Source organism: Mastigoproctus giganteus, chromosome 5 (assembly GCF_048544385.1).
Source record: "Mastigoproctus giganteus isolate SK-2022 chromosome 5, ASM4854438v1, whole genome shotgun sequence".
Classification (NCBI taxonomy): Eukaryota; Metazoa; Arthropoda; class Arachnida; order Uropygi; family Thelyphonidae; genus Mastigoproctus; species Mastigoproctus giganteus.
Window position 1 is genome coordinate 108701969 of NC_143579.1, and position 25848 is coordinate 108727816.

At 38.1% G+C, this 25848-nt stretch overlaps 1 protein-coding gene across 1 annotated transcript in view; it reads left to right on the plus strand.

The window, feature by feature from the left end:
• The window catches only part of LOC150085626 (P-selectin-like), a 292465-nt gene that overhangs the window by 55907 nt on the left and 210710 nt on the right, over positions 1 to 25848 (plus strand). Inside the window, exon 5 of the mRNA XM_090374622.1 lies at positions 23632 to 23690. Within this exon, the coding sequence (XP_090230748.1) occupies positions 23632 to 23690 (59 nt within the window). The remainder of the gene's footprint in view (positions 1 to 23631; positions 23691 to 25848) is intronic.

Genomic DNA, 25848 nt, shown 5'->3' on the forward strand with positions numbered 1-25848 from the left:
AACACGTAATTCAGCTGTCAAATAAAAAATAGTTTTTAAATTTATTATCAGATTCAAAAATTATGAATTGTTAAAGTGTGTATACTTTTTTAATACACGCCATTTTAGAAAAAAATATATTGATGCCTCTAGCCCTAGTTCCTTTGGCGCTCAAGACACATGGCTGATTCACCTTCTTCCAATCATCCACTATCCAACCGGAATCTTTGCGACACTAGATGAGAAGTACCTGTTTGTGATGTACAGTCAGCAGGAGTTGTCGAGTTAGCAATCTGATCTGACATTCCATTCGGCTAAGACTACGTGGAACAGTCCTGCAAACTGCTTTGGACTGTCCCAGATTGTACCCTGCGGTCAGTCCCCCTCCCCCACTGTGACCATCCTGCACTCTTCTCGCTCGACTCTTCCACCATTGGGTCTGCATCACAAGTATTTTTTGGTAAGCCTGTTTTTGTTTTGTCTGGCATTATTGGTACGTTCGCACAATGGCAGTTCAGGAACAGTCCAGACATGCTCTCTCGGAGTTGGACCTTAGAAAGTCCTTCACGTATAGTCCACATATTTAGGTATCGCCTATTGACTGAGCTCACCCTGTTAAGCTTTTCTTCCTGTGGTGCGGCCCACTTGTTTCCATTAGGGTAAGTGGTTTTATTTCAATGCCCTTTCAGGGTATAATTGCAATTTAAAGATGTCTGCTTCTTTTCCCAGTATTACATATAGTTCTGAATCAGTAGATGGACAACTTAACCGGAGACTAGCATTCCTTTCCTGTAGTTTGTATGGCTCTTCTTTAGTGCATTAATTAATTTGGCAGTAACTTCTCTATAAGTTAATAAAATTTGTATTGATGATATTTTAAGGAGTCCTTATGTGCTGTGATGTAATGACTAGAACGTGGATATAGCTTAACTTAATTTTTCAGCACTCACCTCATAGTAATCCGCTTAGTTGGTTGAAAGTTTTGCCACGTGCATAGTAGTTAAGAGATTCTAATAACTTACGGGGATTATAAATTTAAAAACTAAGTTATGGGCTTTAAAAATTTTTCTAAGAAAGGAAAGTGCACCTTCCATTGTCTAATTAAAATAAATTAAATGAAGTGAGATAAAAGCTAATAGCCGCGCACGAGCGACTTTCGAAATCGTCTTCAGTTAGCTATAGTGGGGAGGGGAGAGCGCGCGAGTGTGTTATATACAGGTTGGGTTCCCGAAATGCATTTCAGTGCACGCGGAAATTTAATATGTGCTAAATTCCAAATAGGGGAGAAGTTAGCGGGAATCTTTTTGTTTAATATGTTAAGTGATGTGTGGCGCTTAAACCACTCAATGACGAGGGCTTCGTTTTGAAGGATTTTATAACTGGAATTTAGTTTAACTATTGTGATCGCTGAATCGATGAGTGAGTTATGATTATAAGATTGAACTTGTTGTGTTTGTTCTGTACTTGCTAGATTAGATTTGAAGCTATTAAAGTGGTAGTATGCACGCGTGTTAGAAATTTTTGATGTCCCGAATTTTGCTATTGTCCTGCCTATGTAACATGCTTGACAATCTGATTGGCATATAATTAAATATATAATGTTATTATGATCTTGTGTCCCATACTCGTATGAATTGAATTTAGAACTTAATTTGTTATAAGATGTAAATATTAATTTGTGTGTAATTTTAAAAATCTGTTAAAGTCGTCTAGCATATTGTTGATGGTATGGGAGGGCGATAAGGGGTTTGTGTATCTTATTCGCGTGGTTATTAGTATTATTATGGACTGTGGTGATGGTTTCTTTTATTGGTTGTAATGGTATTTCCTGTCGATAAATTTTTTGGTGAGGTATTGCAATTCTACAGATAGGTCTGTTTGTGTGGACTATATTTGATGTATAGAGGATGGCGTGAGTGGTAAAGTAAGAATTTACCTGTATGTGTGTTCTTTCTGTATATTTTTGTGCCTAAAGATACACCTAATTTGTATATAGTGAGGCTTAGAAAATTAATTTTATTATCGGTTTCTATTTCGAACGTAAATTTGGGTCTGTCATGTGTTGTATTAAACGTGTTCAGTAAAGTATCGATAGTGGTTTTGTTGCCTATTAAGAGGACGTCGTCCGCGTAAAATTTGTGGACAAAGATTTTTAATGGCACTTCTATTTCTACACTTGTCTTGGGCATACCTTACATAGTCAAACCCTTGTTTTTCAGCTGTTGCTTTTTAATATTAGTTGCAGCAACTAAAAAAAAGATTTTAAGGCAGATAATTTGATGTAAAAAAGTATATTTCCAATTAATGTTTTGAGATCTTTATCATATACAAATGTGACTTTTCAGCACGGTGAATGGCGGTTCATGGTCATATATCGTTTACTAACAGTAGCCTAAGTTAGACTTTTGTCACTTGGAAAGATTTTGCTTCAACAAAAAAAAAAAAAACAAACAAATTATGATATTAGGGTCACCGTAAATGATTACATCTTTCCATCTATTTATTTTGTCTGTAAATTGCAGGTATTCTCTGGTCGATTTGCCTGCTTTGTTGGACGAAAAAGAAACCTCAGTTAATGGGCAAAAAAACCGTGCTATCTATGCCTGAGACCGGCTAACTCAGCCCGGAGTGAAAAAAGCCCATTAAAGTTCCTCGTGTCATCGACGGGATTTGAACCCGGGTCTTTTCCACCTGCTGTTGGGAGGACGGTGACGATACCACTGTGCTACACGCGCAGACTTTATGCTTCAACAGTGTAATTTCCTGCAGTGAGCATATGGATAACTTTGTCTAATTAACTCCTTAAATAGTTTATGTAGTTCCTACGGGACTGTATCGCCTTTGACTTGGCCTTCATTAAATCGACGCGGATCGTTGAACGTTGACAATAGTTAACAATAGTCGTTTATATCTATTAGCTGTCGGACATGTGACCTTTACTAGTACATGCCATGATAAGCTTCTCTCCGTAGGACTATGACATTTCCATAATACCAATTACTCATACGCTTTTTCTCCAAGTTCAGAGACCAGAGAAAAGCGAGGGAATCAGACGATGGTGATTATCAGAATAGATAATCACATAAGAACCTTGATACTTAAAACTTGGCTATTAAATAACAGTATATGCTTTCGCATATGTTAGTGGATTATTAATCTTTAGGAAAAGGACAGTGGAAATTAGATTATATCATTAGTTTATGCCATTGTGTTAAAAATATATATACAATTCGATATTTTGAAATTCATATTTTTTGTTCGTTATTATGAGAAACTATGAATAGCTTGTATTGCGATACAGGGCAGTTGATCGAATTTCTGAGGCATGTATGCATTCTGTTTCTTCCGCCTCCATTTCGTGTACAAAAAAGTGATGAGACGTATGAACAAAATATGTACTTATTTAAATATTTGTAAAAGAATAAGAGAAGCTTACCTCAATATATAAACCCCAAGGTCTCACATCTGGTGAATATGGGCTTGGCACACCCAGGGTCCTGAGCTGGATATCATCATTCTTCTCTTTCTCAGTGATTCCCTTCTACTTCTCTCTCTCTCAGGGTGACTCGGAAATTTGTTTTTGGCTGGTGCAGCATAAGCCTCAGGCTTCCTTGCACCATATCGCTCATAGTAATAATAATAATAATGATACGTAGAACACTTCCGTATGATACTCTCCACAAAATAAAACGAATATTCGTTTTTAGTTCTAGAGAGTATCATACGGAAGTCTTCTACGTATCATATTGAGGTAAACTTCTCTTATTCTTTTACAAATATTGAGATCCACGGTGATCGGATTGAGCATCACAGCTCTGGTTTATACTATCAAGTACTTATTTAAAGACATTAATAACGGGTTGGCCCGCCTATGACGGCTAATGTGTCGTGGAAGACTTGCGACTTGTTTCTGGTAGAAAGCTTGTGATATTGTGCTCCATTCCTCCTTTTAAAGCATTTTGTGAATTCCACTGACTATGGTCGTCTTGGCCTTGCCCCAGTTCTACGTTCCAGTTCATCCCAAAAACGAGTTCGTTTGAGTTACGGTCGATACAATGTGCTGGTCGCTACTGTGTACGGATGGTATTCACTTGGAAGCAAGGAGCGTTGTGTTGAAAGGTGTTAAGGACCGTTTCCGTAAATTGCCACGATGGAGCGCACTGAATTATCCAGAACATCAGTGTACACAGTAGCGTAGCTACCCTTTTTGCAATTTTCAATAATTAAGTCCTACTTAATTAATGAAAATTGCAAAAAGAGGAGACAGCCAAAGACGCCGGGCCCCTAAAGTACCCGGACCCGGAGGCAATTGCCTTGCTTGCCTACATGGTAGCTACGCCACTGAGTGTACAGTACAGCGCTGTTGGTTCCCTGCAGAACGCGAGGAACTTTTATCGGCTTTTTATTTATTTATTTTATTTTATTATTATTTTCATTCTCTCACTCACTCACTCACTCACTCACACACACACACACACACACACACACACACACACACACACACACACACACACACACACACACACACACAATGTGGCCGAGTTAAATCAGTCTCTAGCGGTTGCATGGTTTTTATTTCTTGGAGGGAAACTTGTCTAGTAAATCGATAAGAGAATACACACAGGAATTTACAAACAATATACTGATGCCTCACAGCTTTAATTGCTTTGGCGCTTAACACACACACACACCTCCATGTATTGCAATCGGAGTAACTCAACTTCCCCAGGAGGCTCTTGTGCCAAAAACCTTCAAATACAAAAATAGTAACTAGTGCATGCCATAATAAGCTTCTTCCCTCAAGACCATAACATCTCCTGTTCATAACTTCACATTTGGGTAAAACACCCAACCAGTAAGCGTTCTCCAATCATCCTCTATACCAGCGTTTCCAAAACTTTTTTTTTTAGTCACGGAACACTTTTCATCTCACAATATATTTACGGAACACAAATTAGCATTAGTTGAGGCATATGATGCAAGAAAGCAAGCCCATGCAGCATCAGCCAAAAAAAACCTTTCCATTTCACCTATCCGGTCACTCCAAATGCTTGTCTAGTTCAGCCTTAAATTTATTTAAGCTATCAACTTCCACAACAACAGATGGAAGTCTGTTCCAGCAATCAACAACCCGCTGGCTAAAGGCAAACTTCTGCATATCTATTCTACAACTGTCTTTCCTCAATTTGAATCTATGCCCCATCAGGTTCTTAATCCCAGCAAGTGGAAGTGTCCCATCAGCATTGAACCATGCTCAAACAATTCAAGGCCTTGTACACCTCAATCAGATCACCTCGCGGGTGTCTAGTCTCCAGATGCTGCAACTTAAAAGAATTTAAACTTCTCCTGGTCAGAGAACCCCATTGTTCCTCTCACAAATGCCCTTCTCTGTACTCGTTCTAGCAACTCTACATCCTTCCTAAAATGAGGCCTTCAGACCTTCAGTACTCAAGGTGTGGCCTGACCATTGCCTTATACAAAGGTATAATCACCCCCTTGTCTCTGCTAGCAAAATTTCTATATATCATTGACAAAACTCCATGACCTGCTCTGGCAGCCCGTCTGCACTGTCCGGGAGAACTTCATAACCGACTGCACAATTATCCCAAGGTCTTTTTCATTCTCCACCGCCCTGAGTGTAGTACCACACCGTTGGTACGTTTCTCTTAGGTTACTGCTACCCATATGCAGTACTTTGCATTTGTCAATGTTAAACTTCAGTTGCCACTTCTCAATCCATCTGCTAACTTTTTATGATCCTGTTTCAGTAGCATACTGTCTTTACTATCATTAACAAACCTACCAACCTTTGTATCAGCTGCAAACTTGGACATTAAGCCTGATATACCTTCATCGATATCATTGATAAATACACAAAACAACAATGGGCCCAGCACCAAACCTTGGGGAAACTCCACCACTAATATTAATCCGCGTAGAACAGTGTCCATTTATTACCAGTCTCTGCCGTCTCTCACTCAACCATCCCTCTATCCATTGCAGCAGCTTGCCCTTAATGCCATACCGCTCTAATTTGTACAGCAGTATTCCATGTGCAACAGTATCAAAAGCTTTCCTGAAATCCAAGTATATGATATCAAAATTATTTTTTGCATCCAGTTCCTTTGTGACCACATCGTCGTATCCAATCAAATTGGTCAGACAAGACTTCCCCTTAACAAACCCATACTTTGTCTAAACTATTACTGCACTTTTATCTAGATGATCCTGCACCACTTCTTAAGCCAGTGACTCCATTATTTTCCCTGGAACAGTAGGTAAAGTAACAGGTCTATAATTATTTGCGTCACCCTTTGAACCCCATCCGGGATCCAAAGAACTGTTTGCTAATATTTCATTACATACGACGCACTGTGCATCAGGAGCATCTTTATTTGCAACACATGTAAAGCCAAAATGCAATAACTGTCATCATACTTTTGCTTGGGTTTTTTATTGATTGGTTACTGTTTTTTTTTTTTTTTTTTTTTTTTCAATTCGGATTTTTGGGAAACAAAAGGCTGCGCTTTTTCATCCTCACTTTGAAGTGTGACAACATTGTGTTCGTTTTCGTCGACCACAGTTGCACTACTAGGAGTGCTTGCCTTTCATTTTAAAGTTCTTTTTTTTCAGTCACAAATCCATGGTCATTTATTTTAATAATACTGTTTCGAAATACTGATAATTATTAAAAAAAAAAAAAAAAATTATACAAGGAAGTGAGTTTAGTGTTGATATGGGTTCGCTTCCCCCTTTCCTTCCCGCCAAAATAAAGTTTCGCGTTCTGCTTGATTATTAGTCTATGCCAGTATATTAATAACCGAAAAAGAAAAAAAAAAAATTTATTTAAATTATAATAATACAAAAGTGGTGTATGCTACAAATATGCCAAATTTATTTATTTTATTTTATTTTTTAAATTATTAATTTCGATTTTTCACGGAACACAGTTTTGGAAATGTTGCCTTACGGTATGGTATGGATTCACAGCAGAGTTTATAATCGGATCATTTTTCTTTGAAGAGTCTAGACCTCATGGACCCGTAAGGTGTGCGGTAACTAGTGCAGGATACTGCACTCTTCTAAGAGATCACTTGATTCCCGCTCTGCAAGAAAGGCAATGCTTCGAGACGGTAATGTTCATGCAAGATGGTGCTCCTCCCCACGTTGGTCGACAAGTGAAGGAACTGCTCCGTGCAACATTCGGAAATGATCGCATCATTTCTAGAGACTTTCCGGAGTTATGGCCAGCCCGATCTCAGATCTCAATCCCTGTGATTTCTGGCTATGGGGATACCTGAAAGACAGAGTTTACCGTGATGGCATACAGATGCTTTCTCAATTTGAAAGCAAGCATTAAACAGCATGTAGCCAACATCCCCAATGAGATGCTACGCGAAACTGCGTCGCACGCAGTCCTCCGTTTTCAGAACGTCATCTTAAGTGAAGGAAAGCACATAGAACAATATCTGTAGCTTTCAAGTTCTGTTATTAAAATCTAATCCTAAGTTAAGTATTCCATCTCATGTTTACAGTGCCAATTTCTCCCCCGGTGGCGGAAATTGAACTATTTTTTCTTCTACAAATCGCTTCTTCATACACTAAATGACATGCTCACCGATTTTCACACGCTGTCTCTAACCGTTTTGGCACTAGGTCTCCTGAATAGGGAAACTTATTTTATAACTACCCGGTATATGATACTATTTTTTTAGCAAGGCATAGTATTTAGGTTCAGGCGCCACCGGTGGTTTCCCACATCTGCACCATATGTATTCTGTGATGAAATGCAGAACTACTGCACAGCCAGAAAAAAAGTGTAATGTCTGGTTAATGTAGTATTGTGTTTGTTCTGTTGTTGTGTCTGGCTGCTTGGCCGCGGAGCCCCTACTGGGACTCCACGTTGCCCGCCACAACCACTGGGAGGTGAGCCAGGCTGCCCATTATACTCTGGCTGCCTCTGCCAGGGTTGCCTAAGCTACCTGACAGAAGCCATAAAAAAAAAATAAATAAAAAATAATAATAAAATAAATAAAAAAATAAAATAAAAAATCATAAATAAAATAAAATAAAAAAAATAAATAAAATAAAAAGATAATAGAGCATATGGGGGGAGTAAGAGAAGAAGAAGAGGTAAAATGTGGGGAACAGTAGTTGGAGTGGACCAAAGAGGGAAGGCAGTCCACTCTAAGGAAGAGGATGGAGAAGGGAGTTGAAAATTACAGGAGCAGGTGCTCCTGTGAGTATCCTGCACCCAGGGTAAATGCATTATCCTACCCCAGTAGGGGATCGCAAGGGTGGCACGTTATTCTGTTCTGCCCTGAGTTCTGCAAGTCTTGCTCTTCTACAATTGAAAACAGCCTGGGCGTAGCGTGTTAAGGCTAGGTATGTGGCCTCTTCTTGAAGTAAAGTTGACTCCTGATAGTGGGGGTTTCCTTGAATCTCTGTGAGAAATTGAAGTCTGGCGTTGTCGTAAGTGAGACACTCGTACATAAGGTGTTCCCAGGACTCCTCTTCACCACAGTGGCAATATGGGTTATTTTCTATTCCCATGGCCTGTAAGCAGGAAGGTGACTTGCAATCCAGGCGAGTACCAAGGAGGAGGCTTTGGGGAAGTCCGACTAATTGAGGGAATAAACCTTTTGGTGATTGCTCCTTTAGGCGTTGTGTCCCATGTTTCTTGCCAGAAGTTTTGTAGGTGGTCTGCAATTTTTTTTTCTTTCCTTCTTAGGGTCATTTGCATGGTTCAACTGCAGGTTTAACAATTGAGTTGGGATTCCCTTCTTCAGGCGCTGGAAGAGACTCCTCTTGACAACTTCCAGATAGAGAGGTAAGTATCCTGCAATGACTTGTAATGCAGGGGTGCTGACAGTACAGCACGCCCTGGTAACCGATAATGACATAAACCTTTGAATGGAATCAAGCTTGCACTTGTTCCTTTCCAGGATTGTCTTTTCACACCAGATGGAGGCTCCATAGCACACAATCGGGACATATACTGCCTTATATATTAATGATAGAGCTTTATTCTTTAGGCCCCAATCCGCTCTGCTAATCCGCCTTATCATTGCAGTGTATTTTCGGATTTTAGCTGACAGGTATTTTAAGTGGGGATGGAAGGATAAGTTGGCGTCTAGATACAAGGCAGTGTATAGCGTTCAGGGGATCTTCAAAAGATTTACAGGGTCTAGTCACATTATTATGACCACCTACCTAGTATCCAGAATATGCCTTTCGCAGCATGAACCGTAGTCAGCCGCCGTGGGAGGGACTCAATAAGTCTGCAGAATGTGGCGCTGATATCTGTGACCATGCAGACTGCAATGTACCCCGGAGTTCCTGTAGGTTCCTTGGGGGAGGATCCATCCGTCTGATTGTCGATCAAGGTGGTCCCATAGATTTTAAATTGGGTTAAGATCCGAGGAATTCGGTGGACAAGGGAGTAGCTTGAAGTCTTCATCGTGCTCCTCAGACCACTCACGGACAATTCTGGCGGCATGGCGCATTGTCTTTCTGATAGATACCTTCGCCACCAGGGAACACGGTCAACATGTACGCGTGTACCTGATCGGCGACGATCGATAGGTAACCATTTGCGTTCAGGGTGCCTTCCAGATATATCAGCGGATCCAAGCCATGCCATGAAAACATTCCCCAGACCATAACGCCGCTCCCACCAGCCTGCCTTCTGCCAACAGTTCGTGTCCGTGTGTCTGTTCTCGGAGGTTTCATGCCTAATAAGCCACCCTCATTATTTTCTGCTCCACTCGGTGGAGCAGAAACCGTGACTCATCGGAGAAGGCCACCTGTTTCCACTCGGCCAGGGTCCATTGTCGGTATTGCTCTGCAAATTGACGGCGTTGTTTGCAATGAACAGCCGTCAGCATGGGTGCTGTCACCAAGCGTCTGCTCCAGAGCTCAATGCGCAACAGGGTTCACTGCACTGTCGTATTGGAGACCTTTCTGGTGGCCCCACGGTTCATTTGGACGGCCAGTTGAGCAACTGTAGCGCGCCGATCGGTCCTGACCAACCGTTTCAGCCGACGTTCACCTCTGGGATCAATGGCGCATGGGCCTCCACAATTGGCATATCGGGTCGTCAAAACTGTCCCAATCCTCCAGTCTTGATACACTTTCACCACTGCAGCACGTGAGCATTTCACAAAGTACGCTGTTTCGGAAATGCTGGCATCCCAAGCCCGATAGGTCGAGTGCTTTGCCCATGACACAGTCTGTTAGTGTGTTCACGGATGCCGAACATCAAGCCTTATATGCTTGCAGTGTGTGAACTTGACACGTGCGTTGTATGATTTGCTAGGCGTGTGTGATGTCTGCATTGGGGGGGGGTAATAATATTGTGCCTGGACCCTCTGTATATGAAAATGATAACGGTAACTTTTTAAAACTTAGTGAAACAATTGCTAAATTTGATTCAGTTATTGCAGAACATATTCGCTGTATTCAGAAATATGAATCGAAAAATATCATTACCTAGGTGATGTCCAGACTCTCCCATAGCTTGAGGCTTCATGCCCTAAATGCTCAGTTTACCTAGGCGATTAAATACAAAATGAAATTATTGAAATGATATTCACAAAATATTACAGATAAAATACTAGAAATGACTAGAGAAGCTATATATTTGGCTATAATCACTGAAGACGAAAATGAAGATATGGATGCAAGGAATTATGCTAAATCAATAACATTAAAAACAAAGAATATTATAATTTTCTTTGTTCAATTATAATTTGGCATGATATTTTAAATAAAATTAATCCGGTAAGTAAAATGCTCCAAAAAAAAAAAAAAAAAAAAGATTGTGTTATATAGGAAGCTCTTGAATGTCTACAACATATCGCGGAATATTTTAGAGAAAATATAACAGAAGAAGCTTTCTTCAAAAAATTTTCGATTCGGCTTATAATATGGCTACTATCATTGCCATTGTAGCTTCGTTTCCAGAAGTAAGCACTCTAAGGAAAAGAGTGAAAAAATGGCATTTCGGTTATGAAAGAAGAGATGGTGCTATTCAGCACTGCGCCAAAATTTCTAAATTAATTTTTTCTTTCAAATTATGGACACAACAATTTTCTCGTTAACTGAAAGGTTTACAGATATGAAAGAATATGTAGAAATATTTAAAATGTTTTATAATATTTCTGAATCATTGCAAACATTTACATATTAAGTTAAGTTACATTGATCCTAATGAGCCCGATATTGATTGTTTACCATTATCTGACGAACTTGGAGTACTTCAAATTTATATTAAAGACAATATGACTCCATTTGAAGTGTTACAATATATTTTTAAAGACGATTTTACAGATACTTTTCCAAATGTAGCAGTTGCATTAAGAATTAACCCCAGGGGCTCACATCTGGTGAGTATGGGCTTGGCACACCCAGGGTCCTGAGCAGGATATCATCATCATTCTTCTCTTTCTTGGTGATGCCCTTCTATTTCTGAATCTTGTTCTCTCTCTCTCACTCAGGGTAACTCGGGGAATTTTTTTTTTTTTTTTTTGGTTTGTGCAGCGTAAGCCTCAGGCTTCCTTGCACCATGTAGTTAATAATAATAATAATTTTTCTACCTCTACGAGTTTCAGTCGCCTCAGGTGAACGGAGTTTTTCAAAATTAAAATTAATCATAATCGACAATGTCTCAACAACGACTGTCCAATTTTTGGCAATAATTTCAATAGAAAATGACCATTTGGAAAAAAATAAACATAAACGAAATAATTAATAAATGCGTATCACTGAAAGCAAGGAAACATAAATTTGTATAATTTTTTTAGCATTATAATTTTCCTTTTATTTTATTATTGTGGTTACGATTACTGTGATTTAGAATTTAAAGTTTAGGCCAAAATTCCAGACTGCCTCAGTCTTAGGGTGTTTATCCCCTCGCTGTTTTAAAATAGGGTGTTTATTCCCCCTCCCTCTGTTTTAAAATACGAGTTCTAGATTTTAAAACAGCGGCAAGTGGGGGGGGGGGAATAAACACCCTAACAATCAGCGTTTCTCAAATTGTTCTGCGGAACATTAGTGTAACATCCGTGAGATGTGAACGAGTGTTCCGCGAAAAATCGTAATTAATAATTAAAAAAATAAAATTAATAAATTTTGCATATTTGTAGCGGACACCACTTTTGTATCATTATAATTTTTAACATTATTTTTTTTCGGTTATTAATATACTGGCATAGACTAATAATCAAATAGATCCCGGGAACACTTTATTTTGGCGGGCTTTTCCATAGAGAAGTATGCATAGAGGTAATGACATCTACTTAAAAGTAGCAATGTAGTGATCTAATATGCCATTCGTATGCGATTTAGCCTGGAGTAAACGGGTTGAAGGATAGAGGGAAGCGAACCGATATCATAACTAAACTCACTTCCTTGTTTAAATTTTTTTGGATAATTATCAGTATTTCGAAATACTATTATTAAAATAAATTACCATGAATTTGTGGTTGAAAAAAGGAACTTTAAAACGAGATCACAGTTGCGATACTTCTAGTATCGCAACTGTGATCTCGTTTTAAAGTTGCGATACTTCTAGTATCGCAACTGTGATCGATGAAATGGAACACAATATTGTCACACTTCAAAGTGAGGATGAACAATCGCAGCCTTTTGTTTCCCAAAAATCCTAAGTGAAAAAAAAAAAAAAAACAGAAGCCAACTAATAAAAGACTAAAACGAACATATGACAGTTGTTTGAATTTCGGCATTACATGTGTTGGAAATAAAGATGCTCCTGATGCACAGTGCGTCGTATGTAATAAAATATTACAAACAGTTCTTTGGCTCCCACTGAACTTGTGTTTCGTAAGTGTTCCGTTACAAAAAAGTTTGGGAAACGCCGCGGGAACACTAACTATAGCGGGTTAAGCAAACTCATCAACAAAGTCTTTTTCCAAGTCTGATGAATAGATGTTAAATAACTCTGGCTGTGGATTGAACTTCATCTTTTGATAGAGATTTGTTTGCTTGAAAGCTGAACATAATATCGGTGGACTAATGGATAAATTGTTTATTTAATTAAAAAAAAAAAAAAAAAAAAAAAGGCAAAGGACGCCCACACGAGAAGCACAGAAATTTCCGAAAAAGTTTACCGGTGAAACTACATTACGAACATTTTTTTATGTCGTCAGAACTTCCAATATGATTCTGTTCGTGATTCAATTAGTGATTCTAAAGAAAAAAGGTCAAGTTACCCCCCTCCCTCCACTTCGTGAGGGTTTCAAGCTCCCGTGGGATTCAACCGATGGGACTCCAGACCGACAACACCCACCGTCTGTTTACCGAGGCGAGCAACAATACAAATGCCGTTACGGCAAAGTACTTTTACCGGTAAATTTCATCGAACTTTTGCGTTCTTCTCGTGCAGGTTTTCTTTACCTTCGCCTATTTTTGTTCTTCACGTTCTGAGATATCTAGCCGCACAGCTTTTACTATAATTTCTTTTCAGTGACCACGCATCGTAACACAATGGCCATCTTGTGTCTGTTACACTTTTGACCAAGATTGTATTTTCTATGATTCTTAGTTTAGACCATCTTTGTGGTGAGGCTGCAAAGAATGTGTAAAGTGATCGTAAAATGCCGAAAAAATTAACGGCAGCCAAGCAGCTTTCTGTGGATGTAGACATGTATAGTATCTTCTGTACGGCGGCTCCAGGAACATTAATCCGGCATGGTACTCTGTGAAGGTACAAAACTCTGTAGAACAGCCAGAAATGTGTATAGTGTTATGTATGTGTTTTTTAGTTGTTTCTGCCCTCTTTGCCACCAGGAAGGCAATCACCTGGAAAGTGTACCTGATGCCCATTTACATCACGAGGGGGTGGGCCACAACTAGATGTGTCCCTGGCCAAGTGGAGATAGGCCATTACTATCCGGAGGTAATGAAATACTAGTGGGTGGCAGCAAAATCTTGTACCCGCAGCTACCCAAACCAAGGGTACCAGCATAGAGAGAGAGAGAATATAAAATAATAGAAACTTATAAATAGAAGTAAAAATAAAATAATAATGGTAAGTATAGAATACAAAAAAAGGAAAAAAGATGAAAATGAAATCATATTACAGTTGCCTAGCAGACAGCAGGAAACTTCGGACAGGTATAAGGGACATTTATAGGGGTTGTATAAGCATTACCAAAATGGTCACATTATTGAATTTGATACAAGTTGCTCGAAAGTATGGTCATATGGCATCAGTACGGCGTGTGATCCACTACAACAGCTAAATAGGCCTGACAGTGGTGAACCATACTCGATATAAGGGTGTCTGTGTGATTTTGTGGCAACACATTCTACCAGAATGACCTTAGCTCACCAAGTCACATGTTCAATCAGATTTAAGTCTGGTGATCGTGCTGGCAGTCGTTGGATATCCTCAGTTTCAAGTTATTCCTTTACCACTTGAGCTCTATGTGCAGTGGCGTCGTGCATAAATAGGAAATATGGGCCAACCACACCTCTAAAAAGTTGCCCATAGGGTTCAAGGATCTGTTCTTGGTACCTCTGCGCAATTACGGTATCCCTATCAAAAACATGAAGTGGGGTGCCGCCATTAATGATTATTTCTTGTGCCAAAACCAAGGCTGATGCCATTGTTTCTGTGATTGCAAAGCGCTCGGTTGAAGATGCACCATAACATTCAAAATAAACAATAGATCGTTCAATGGCATTTCTACTGATGTTAGTAATCGTGGTTCAGTAAAAATTTTCCAAATAATCATTCAATATTTTGATTGGAAGTTGGTAATTTGCAGTCAAAATTTATGAAAATAGAAAACACAACAGATGAGACAGCAGAACCGGTTGCTGACTTTTTAAAAAGAATACTTGAAAAACATAATTTATTAGAAAAATGTATTTTGTTTACTGCTGACAATTGCATGCGTTTGGAAGAATCAGGCACAATGAAAAAGGGAATAATATATTTTAAAAACTGAAGAAAACGTTGATTGGTGTGGATTTCCCTACTCATATTTTAAATAACTGGGTACATAGTGCAACTGAAAAGTTGGAAATTGACATTGAAAATGTTATCTTTAAAATTTATCAACAATTTCACATCAGCACTACACGAACTGAGGATTTGAAAGAATGTTGTGAGTTTGTGAACATTCAGTATAAACAGCTCCTATCTAACAGAGTGACAGGGTGGTTGTCATTATTTTCACATGTTGAAAGGATGATTCAAGTATTTCCAGCATTGAAGGCATTATTTTTATCCTAAGAAATAGCGCCAATAGTAATCAAAAAGTTTTTGAAAATGAGTTCAGTGAATTATATCTTTCGTTAGTACATTCATTGGTGAGTGTATTCTGCATTCACTTTGAAAAAATTGAGAGAGAATGCAACTCAGTTGAAGTATTGAGTAGTTCGAAATCAGTGAGGAACATTCTTGAAGAATGCTTAACTCAAATGTTTATTACTCTAAAAATTAAATCATTACTTGCAGAACAACATGCACAAGATCAAGATAATATGTGCAAAAATTTCTGTTAAGAGATGAAATCACTATAGAGTTTTTGCCTGAAGTATTTGGAGAAGCGAATGAAACCTCTAGAAGAATTTTCATGTTTCACATGGATGAACCTAAATGAAAAGCCAACATGGAGGGTGTGGAAAATAGTGTTCAGTATTTCATTGCTAAAGAGATTCAAATTGATGATGTTAAATGTTTTGATCAATTAACAACCTTGAGAAATTTTGTAGATGTGGAAAGCAAAAACGAACAAGTCAACCATTTGCTAGTCCATGAAAAATGGACCACATTTTTCAAAAATGTAAAAAAGTCCAGAGCATAACTCAGAATATTTAAAACTTGCACAATTTTTTTTTTTGTAATAACTCCTCACAGTGAAAATATAGAAAGGGTTGTTTCATTAATAAATAGTCAGTGGACAAAAGACAAACAAATTATGTATTGATAGCATAAAAAACATTATTTTTACATGTAATTTTACAGTATAATAGTATAACTTATAAGAAATGTCTTGCTTTGAAATACGTACAGTGGAAGTTTCAGTTTTAATAAAAAAGTGTGTTACTTTTAGTGATTATTAATATATCTTTTGACCTTACACTGGTAAATACAATATTTTACAAATTCAGAGCTTGTTTGTTATTTGGTTTTTAGGAGCATTAGCAACTAAGGCCATATTGCTCCAGGATATGCGGTGGTCATTCCCTGACCTTTCCGCATCCTCCATATTTGGTGGTGATGGGTTCGAACCCTGGTCTAATCAAGAAGCGTGTGCTATGCACTGCTGCTCCTTCCCACCTGGCCACGGAGGCGCCACAACAAATTCAGAAGTGTTGCATATACATAAATGTTATGCATTATTATACACTTGTTTGTGTGTGTACAATTAATGTATTATAGTGATTTAAAACTTTGTTTATTAGTGTGTCAATTTTTTTTCCCTCATTTTCTATTGATATACCTTTTTTTGTTCCCCCCCCCCCTTTTAACCTTATTCTTGGAAATGTCTTCTTTTTTAGTGATTTAGATATGGCAACCCCATACAGTAGCATAAAGTATAAACCTATAATATGCAGAATACAGTTTAAAGCAAAGGAAATTAAAATTTAATTACAGCATGCAAATTCATTTTATCTGAATTTCTGAAATGATAATAAATCTTCTCTCTGTCTATATATATATATTGTTTCATAATAAAAGTTACAGGAATCTGCCTTGCTTATTTTTAGGTTTAGACTATTTGTTGTCTAAACCTAAGAAAAAAGTTTAAATTTTTGTAATTATGTTCAGCTGTGGGATGAATTAATTAGATTGTGAAATTCGTTTAATGTATTTATTCTGCAATATGCAGAGGAATCACAGCAACAGATATCAACAACTATTCTCTTAATTAAGGAAACTGTAAATTTACTGTAATGAAATAAATAATTATTAAATATAATATATCATTGTGTGTAAAGGCTTTACAATGCATGGGCTCCAAGGGCCATAATGTGCCACAGTACAATAGCAAAAATAATTTATGCCATTAATAAACACAGAAAATAACAATGGACCCAGAACCTAACCCTGGGGGATTCCACTGATAAAATTAGTCCACAAAGAGCAGTATCCTATGGTAAAAACTCTGTCTTTTCCCACTCAGCCATCCCTTTATCCATAGCAGTCACTTTCCCTTAATGCCATACTTCTCCAAATATACAGCAGTCAGTTATGTGCAACAGTATCAAAGGGTTTCCTAAAATCCAAGTATATGATATCAAAATTACTTTTTGCATCCAGTTCCTTTGTTACTGAAATCACAATATTCACTCAAATTGGTCAGACAAGATTGCCCCTTGAGAAACCCATGCTGTAAATGAAGTATAACTGCACAACTGTCTTCTTGCATTACTTCTTTAACCAGCGACTCCACTATTTTCTCTGGAACAGATGTTAAGCAAACAGGTCTGTAATTACTCATGTCACTCTTTGATCCCCTTTGTGAACTGGGGATATATTTGCACATCTCCAGTCCACGGGACTTCCCCAGAATCCATGGATGCTCTCATAATTATGGTAACGGCTTGGTTACATTCTTTGCTGCTGCCCTTAATGTAACTGGATAGATCCCAGGTGCCTTTCCTACATTTACCTTCAGCAATTTCTCTTCCACTTTCCTCTCAGTTATTATGAAATTATTTAGATCTGTGGTAGAGTTTGATAAACTTCTGATGTCTAGTTCCCTAAAGAAGTCCTCATGTGTGGATGTAGATGCAAAATACTTATTCAGTTTATTAGCAACCTGAGCAGGATCATCAAAATTTTCTTTCTTTTTAAAATATTTTAACTGATGTTAGATACCATCACACTGAGAAGGGGCATGTCACAATGGCTTGTGCAAATGAACATCTTGGTTTGGAGGCTACTGTCTGCTGTTTCTGAATTCCACTAAATAAAAATCTATTAATTCAAGGATTTACTGTAATCAATAATAAAAAGTTTATAATAATTATAAATATAATTTTATTATTTACTTTATTATAATTTTTAAATAATAAAATGGTTATAAAAACTAATAATAAAAAACTTATAATAAATAACTCAAGGTTCAAAAAGTAATTAATGTTTGTTACTATCTTATGTCACCCTGGGAGTAAATTATTCAAATTTTATGTGTAGAAAAAATATAACCTGTTGAGATGATAGAACACCATGCAAGAAGTCTGAAAGCATTTTTATGGTGTACAAACAAATAAGAACTGGAAAGAAGTTCATACAAAAATATACATACAGTATATCTTATGACCTAAACAGTTCCAAATAGCATTCCTCAAATTTTCAAATAAATTCAAAACATACAAATAATTAAACTAAATTCATTTTTAAACAGACTACATAAGATAGCAATATATATCTAGAAATTTGTGACTAGTAGGAATTATGAAATTATAATTCAACATCCAAGTGGTTTAATTAATAGTTAATGATATTAATGAAGGTATATGAGGCTTAATGTCTAAGTTTGTAGATGATATGAAGGTTGCCAGGTTGGTTAATGATAATAATGACAGTATGAGGCTGCCGTAGCCGAGTGGTCAGGCACGTGGGTGCATAAGTGCATGTGCCTTGAGTGACCTGGGTTCAAGCCTGTGACTGCTGAATACGGTGCTGTTTCTTGTATTCTCTCTACCTTGTGAACTCCTCTGACCATTTGGTCCTCCCAGAGTATAAACAGAAAATTTATTTATGCTACTGCAACAAGATCTAGAAAAATTAGGCAGTTGAGCTGAGAAATGCCAAGTGGGGTTTAACATTTTCAAATGCAAAGTACTGTACACAGATAGCAGTAATCCCAGATTAACGGCACTACACTCAGAATAGTGGAAAGTGAAAAAGATAAGGATATTAAGGATAGTTGGGGCCCTAGCCAAATTATATTTGGGGGGGGGGGGCAAAAATAATAATAATAAAAAAAAGAATAAAAAATAAATAAAAGCTAGGTGGCAAATAAATGAAATTTTGTACTTTTGAATTTTTTGCTTAAATTTTCGCTTAAATTAATCAAGATTTTCGCTAAAATTAATCAAGATTTTTATGATGTTTACTGAAAACAATCTATTTTAGAACACTATAGGAAAATGTCTTGGCTTGGGGGCCCCAAAGCCTGGTGCCCCTAGGCACGTGCCTCATTGCCTTAATGGGTAATCCGCCACTGTGTACAGACAGGCTGCCAGTACAGCACATGGGGTTTTGTCAATGATATAAAGGAATTTTTCTAGTAGGGATAAGGAGGTGATTATTTCATTGTACAAGACAATGGTCTGGCCACATCTTGTGTACTGCATACAAGTCTTGAGGCCTCATTTTAGGAAGAGTGTAGAGCTGCTGGACGGCTATAGAGAGGGGCAATGAAATTGGTACAGGGAACAAAAGGGTGTTCTTAACATGAAAGGCTTCGGTTTTGAAAATTGCAGCCTCTGGAGACTAGGCACCTGTGAGGTGATCTGATGGAGTTTTTTAAGGCTCTGAATAGGTTGAGCAAGCTCGCTGCTGATGGCATGCTTCTGCTTGTGCAGACCACAGACATAAAAGGGCATAAATTTAAGTTGAGGAAGGATGGTTGCAGAATAGATGTGTTGAGGTTTTCCTTTAGCCAGTGGTTAGTTGATTGTTGGAACAAACTTCTATCTGTTTTTGTGAAAGTGGGTAGTTTGAATAAATTCAAGGAAGAATTATACAAATAATTGGACAGGTGATGTGGGAGCATTTTTTTTTTTTTTTTTCCTGATGCTTCATAAGCTCGCTTTCTTGCATCTTATGCCAACACTATTACTATGAGTGGTGCCTCACAATTCAACGTACCGCTATTCCACAGTTGGATTTCGCAGGCTGGCGCAAATGCTACATGATATTGCACTATAGAATTCTTTGCTGGACTACATAGCTGTGTTTAACGTTACTAAATAGCGCTAAATAGTGACGGTTGCTTCATACATTTTAACCAATGGTATTAAAGAGCGAGAGTAACATTTAACCAATGATAGATAAAGCGGGAATAGATCCTACAATCGTTCAGCTACGTTAGCCGCCCTCAAAGATAGCTGCAGGTATGCCGTCAGTTCTTCCTCAGTTATAAGACAACATTATCTTGTTAATAATCGTAGTCTGAGTTCACGTTTGCTTGAGTTGTTTGTGCTAATTTATAATTCTGCATTTCTCATAAAGTAAAAAATTTTGTGCTTTGGCAGTTATTTATTTTTTGAATGAAATTTGATAATGGGTCCAAACAGAAGTGAACAGCGGAATAATTCAGGAAAGAAACACACTTGGTTGAGCATAGAAAAGAAGAAAGAAATTATAGATAAAGTGCAGAAAGGTAGAACAATTACAGATGTAGCTGGCGCCTCCGTAGCCAGGTGGGAAGGAGCAGCAGTGCATAGCACATGCTTCTTGATTAGACCGGGGTTCAAGCCCATCACCACCAAATACGGTTGTTGTTGTTATTTGGTTTTTAGGAGCATTAGCAACTAAGGCCATATTGCCCCGTTGATATGCGGTGGTCATTCCCTGACCTTTCGCATCCTCCTTATTTGGTGGTCACAGGCTCAAACCCCGGTCTAATCAAGAAGCGTGTGCTGCTCCTGCCCACCTGGCTACGGAGGTGCCACCAAATACGGAGGATGCGGAAAGGTCAGGGAATGACCACCGCCTATTCTCGGAGCAATATGGCCTTAGTTGCTAATGCTTCTTAAAAAAAAACCAAAATAACTAACTAACTAACAGACGTAGCTCAAGAGTATGGCATCCCTAGGTCAACCATGGCAGCTTTTTGGCAACAAAGAGACAAGATTATAGGTGCTAGGGTGTTCGCTGGAGCAATGAAAATTTCTGACAGAAACAGATCTTTAATCAATGAAGAAATGGAAAAGCTGCTTCTTACCTGGATTAGAGAAAGACAGATGAAAGGAGATCCAGTAACTCGGGCAATGATCTGTGAGAAGGCTAGATTAATTTTTGAAGAATTGCAGAAGAAAATTCCAGGATGTATCTCGGATCAAATTGATGAATTCAAGGCAAGTCGTGGGTGGTTTCACAGATTCAAAGGTAGACCAGGTATCCATAGTGTTCTCAGACATGGGGAAGCAGCTAGTGCAGATAAAAAGGCTGCAGAAGAGTTTGTGAAAAAATTTGAAGATTTAATCACGAAGGAAGGCTACTTGCCACAGCAAATTTTTAACGGGGATGAAACTGGGTTATTTTGGAAGCGCTTACCAAATCGAACATACATCACGCAAGAAGAAGTGCGCTCCCAGGACATAAGCCTATGAAAGATAGGCTTACCTTGTTATTGGCAGCAAATGCAATCAGAGACTTTAAAGTAAAGCCACTTCTTGTTTACCACTCTAAAAATCCTCGCTGCTTTGGGAAGAAAATCATAAAGTCCAAACTGCCAGTGATGTGGAGATCCAATTCAAAAGCCTGGGTAGACCAGAAAGTCTTCAAAGATTGGATTTTTGAGGAGTTTACCCCGAGCGTAAAAAAATTCCTCATTGACAACAATTTACCTTTGAAACCACTGCTGATTCTTGACAATGCTAGTGCCCACTCCCAAGACTTGGCAAACATTGTTGAAATTGACTTTTTGCCTCCAAACACCACATCACTGATCCAACTCATGGATCAAGAAGTAATTGCCTGTTTTAAAAAACTTTACACCAAGGCTTTGTTTTTACAGCTTTTCGACTTGACTCATTCTTCTGATAAGACACTGAAGGAGTTCTGGAAGACTAAGTTCAATATTCTTCACGCCATTTCCTTTGTTAAAACTGCCTGGGAGGGAGTGACACAGAGGACCCTTCGTGCATCATGGAAGAAACTCGTTCCTTCCTTTTTTCGGGATGACAACAGTGCAGTCCAAGCCACTGAAGAATCAGAAGCAACTGCGGCCATGTGTGAAATCATTTCGACGGCAGAGAACCTCAACATAGGAGAAGTTGATGAAGCTAATGTGGAAGAGCTTGTGGAGGAGCACGATGACGAACCAACCGTGGAAGAACTCAAAACACTCAGCGAACAGGAAGCAAAAGAGAGAGAAAAGGAAATTTCACTTGAAGAAGAAGAAGACAGGGATAAAGGGCCGATGCCAACAGCTGCCATTAAAGAAATTTTATTCCATTGGGAGAAGGTGCAGTCTGCTTGTTTAAAATGGCACCCCAACACTGCTGTTGTAACTAGAATGAGACTTGTTTAACAACACTACTATGCATCACATCAAGGCTATCTTGAAAAAGAGGGAGAGACAGTCCACCCTTGATCAATTCCTCATCCCCATTCAAGCCAAGAGGAGAAGAGAAAGGGTAGAACAAGATAAATAAAACATCCTTACAACATCTAAGGCTCGATGAAATGTATGTACTCATTATGTATTTTGTAATTTCGTTTGTTATATGGTAGAATATAGTAAAGTCAATAATACTGTGTATTTCTCTCCAACAACGAATTAATCAATTTGCCATAAACTTATGTGGAAAATATTGACCTGCAATTCGACTCTAATTCGGCGATGGATTATAGTCGAATTGCGAGGCACCACTGTACTACTAATAATAATTTTGGCAGCAGGAATAGAGATAAATATGCTATTGTATAAGTCAATGGTTAAACCATACCTTGAGTATTGCATACAGTCTAAAAGCCTTTTTAGGAAGGATGTGGATCTGTTGGAACAAGTGTATAGAACTGCAACAAGATTGGTAATGGAAGAAAGCAGGTGCTCTTAACAGGAAGGGACTGCAATTTCCATTTTGCAAATTGCAGCACATGGAAACTAAGTAGGGCTAGCAGATCCAATTGAGGTATTTATGACCTTGAATGGATTTGAGTAAGCTCAATGTTAATGGTATTCTTCCTCCTGCTCAGACAACACACGAGGAGGCATAAATTCAACAAATTGAGAAAGGATAATTGCAGGTCAGATGTGTATAAAGTTCCCTTCAGCCAGAGGCTGCTGAAAATGACATCACAATTGGAAGTTGATGGGAGCAGAAGATTCTGAGTATTACAGAGTAAGGGATCACCCAGGGTATTATTACTGGTACTGCTGAAGAAGAAATGGAGGAAGAAAAGGAGATAATCTTCAAGCCAAATTCTTATTCAAGATCCTTGAATAAGGTTATAAACATCATTGGTTTATTTTTGTACTCTGAAATACAGCTTTATTACTATAGTGGTGAGGTGACTCTGACAGTCTGACTAAGTTGAATAGCTTAAGTCAGAGTTGCCACTATGCAACACAGTGAAATTTCTTGCTCTTCTACTGTACACAACTGATAAGCGCAATAAAATGCAGTGTTACAAATTTTTTAATGTTTCTTATTTCATGTATTTCATATTACAGCACTTTTTCATAACATTCTAACAACTTAGTGACCACATGCATTTCTTTCAAGTTTAATGAACAGTTAGCATTATTGGACCAGCTTTACTTGCATATACTCTGCGGAAGCAAGGTTTTATTCCATTGGCATCATTATAAGCAAGTTAAATGTGAGGATGACTGCATGGGTAATGCTAGTGAATTATAATATTAATATGATAATTTAAATAGAGACAACCCTATAAGTTTTCTGATTATAGCTCCTTTCTTTCTTAACAAGCTCACCTAGTCGAGTGTGTCAGCCAGAGGGAAAATGGAACGGGGAACTTCCATACTGTGGTATGTATGTAGTTTTATTTTGTTGTTAATATTATTTGCTTGTTCAGATGCAAGAAAAAATTAGTAGTGTGATTTAAGAAACATATAATGCTCCTGTTGTTCATCTACTGATTTAACAGATAGAGGCTCATTTTCACCACCAGACAAGTTAATAACGAGAATATTAGTCTGGTCCAAAAAACTAATTATCAACCAGAAACAACCTGCAGTTCCTAGATGATCCATGAAGGCCATTGTGTATATACAATGTGTGTGCACACACACACACACACACTGGTGTTCAAAGAAAGTGCATCACCCTTAAAATTGTAATTGTTGTCCGAAAAACGTAAGTATATGGCAATATTTCTTACAGCTTGCATCAGATAAGATTAACACGCGTAGGTGATGACATAATATTGCATCAGCTGTTACTTTCAGCTATATAAGCATGCTCTGCAAGAGTTGCAGTCATTCCTTGCTTGTGTCAGGATGGTGAGTAATGTGCAATTGAAGCCATGAAGAAAGAGTGCTATTGTTGCTTTATGTGAGGATGTTCTTCCCATCATATTGCTTATAGAGTGTCTTGTAATCAGTTGACAGTGAGTAGATTTCTTTCAAAACTCAAGAATACTGGTTCTGCTGATAGGAAAAAAGGAACCAGACACAAAAGAATCTCTATGCCAAAACAGGACCGCGTTTTGAAACACTTATTCCTTAAAAACTGTAAAACTTCTTCATCAGAGCTGAAAAGAGAATGGAAAGAACATACAGGAGTGGTAGCAAGTGCAGTAACAGTCAGAAGACCCCTCTTCAAAAATGGACTTGTTGCTCGTCATCCTAAGAAGAAGCCTCTCCTCACACAAAAAATGAAAAAGCCCCGATTAATTTGGTGTAAGGAGCATGTCAAATTGACCCCTGATTAGTGGATGTCAGTTATTTTCTCAAATGAGAAGAAATTCAACCTGCATGGTTCTGATGGGAGACAAACGATTCACCGTAGATGTGGTGAAGAATACCATCAGACTGTATAATGTCTACAGTGAAATTCCCTACCAGCCAAATGATATGGGCACTAGCGTAGCTACCCTTTTCCGGGCCCGGAGGCAAAGAACATGTTCAGGCCCCTACTTAATTAATGAAAATTGCAAAAACAGGAGACAGCCAAAGACACCGGGCCCTTTAGGGGCCCGGCCTGGAGGAAATTGCCTTGCCTGCCTACATAGTAGCTACACCACCCACTGGATATGGGATAAAGAAGTAGACTTTAATTCTTGTGAGCATGGACCATCCTGAAATAACTTTGTCCCTTATTAAGAAGTTTAGTCTAAAATATTTTAGTAAATTTTACAATTTCCTCTCAATTTCCTCTCCATTATTGCTGGATGGTTTAGTTTGTGGTGGGTTGATGTACATTGCCTTCGCTTTGTTCTTCCTTTTGGCAGTGAGTAGATTATGGAAATTGAATACAGGATTATTTTCAAGAAACCCATATATATTAACAATTTTAAAATATAACATCATGTCATAAACTTAGTTTCATATAATGTATTAATTTGATTAATTTGATGTGAGTGTTAGGCTGAAGAACTTCGTATGAACACACTCTACATGTACTCAGATCAACTGCGCACCTGTCGTACTTACATAAATACACACTTTTTTTTTTTGATGGGGCAGACTGGAAAACAGCACTTAACTCACATATCATATCAAGGCAGGATGCAGGTGCCACCTAAATATGACAGTCACATTTTTTTTTATATACTAAATACAGGGTACAGTTTAGACAGTCTCTTGTACTCATCATTCTCACACACTGATTTCACTCAGTACAGTACCCTGAATTGGAATAGCACTTTTTTTTTTCAACTTGTTATCCCTCTGGTGTAATCCACTTAATGCACACATTCCTCACACAGTAAAACAGACATTCACATATTGGAACGCACAATCTTATATACACTCACACATGTACACAGTGTGCCAATTAAATAATGAGACTGATGCTACTACAAAAAAAAAGAATGGCACTAATGGCAAAGTAAGGTTATATATTTTTGAAGTAATCACCTCCAATGTGTACACACTGTTTACATCTTTTATACAAGTTTTGAAAACACTTCTGGAACTCCTCTTCGGGTACTGCTTTCAGCTGGTCGGTCACTGCAGCCTGGAT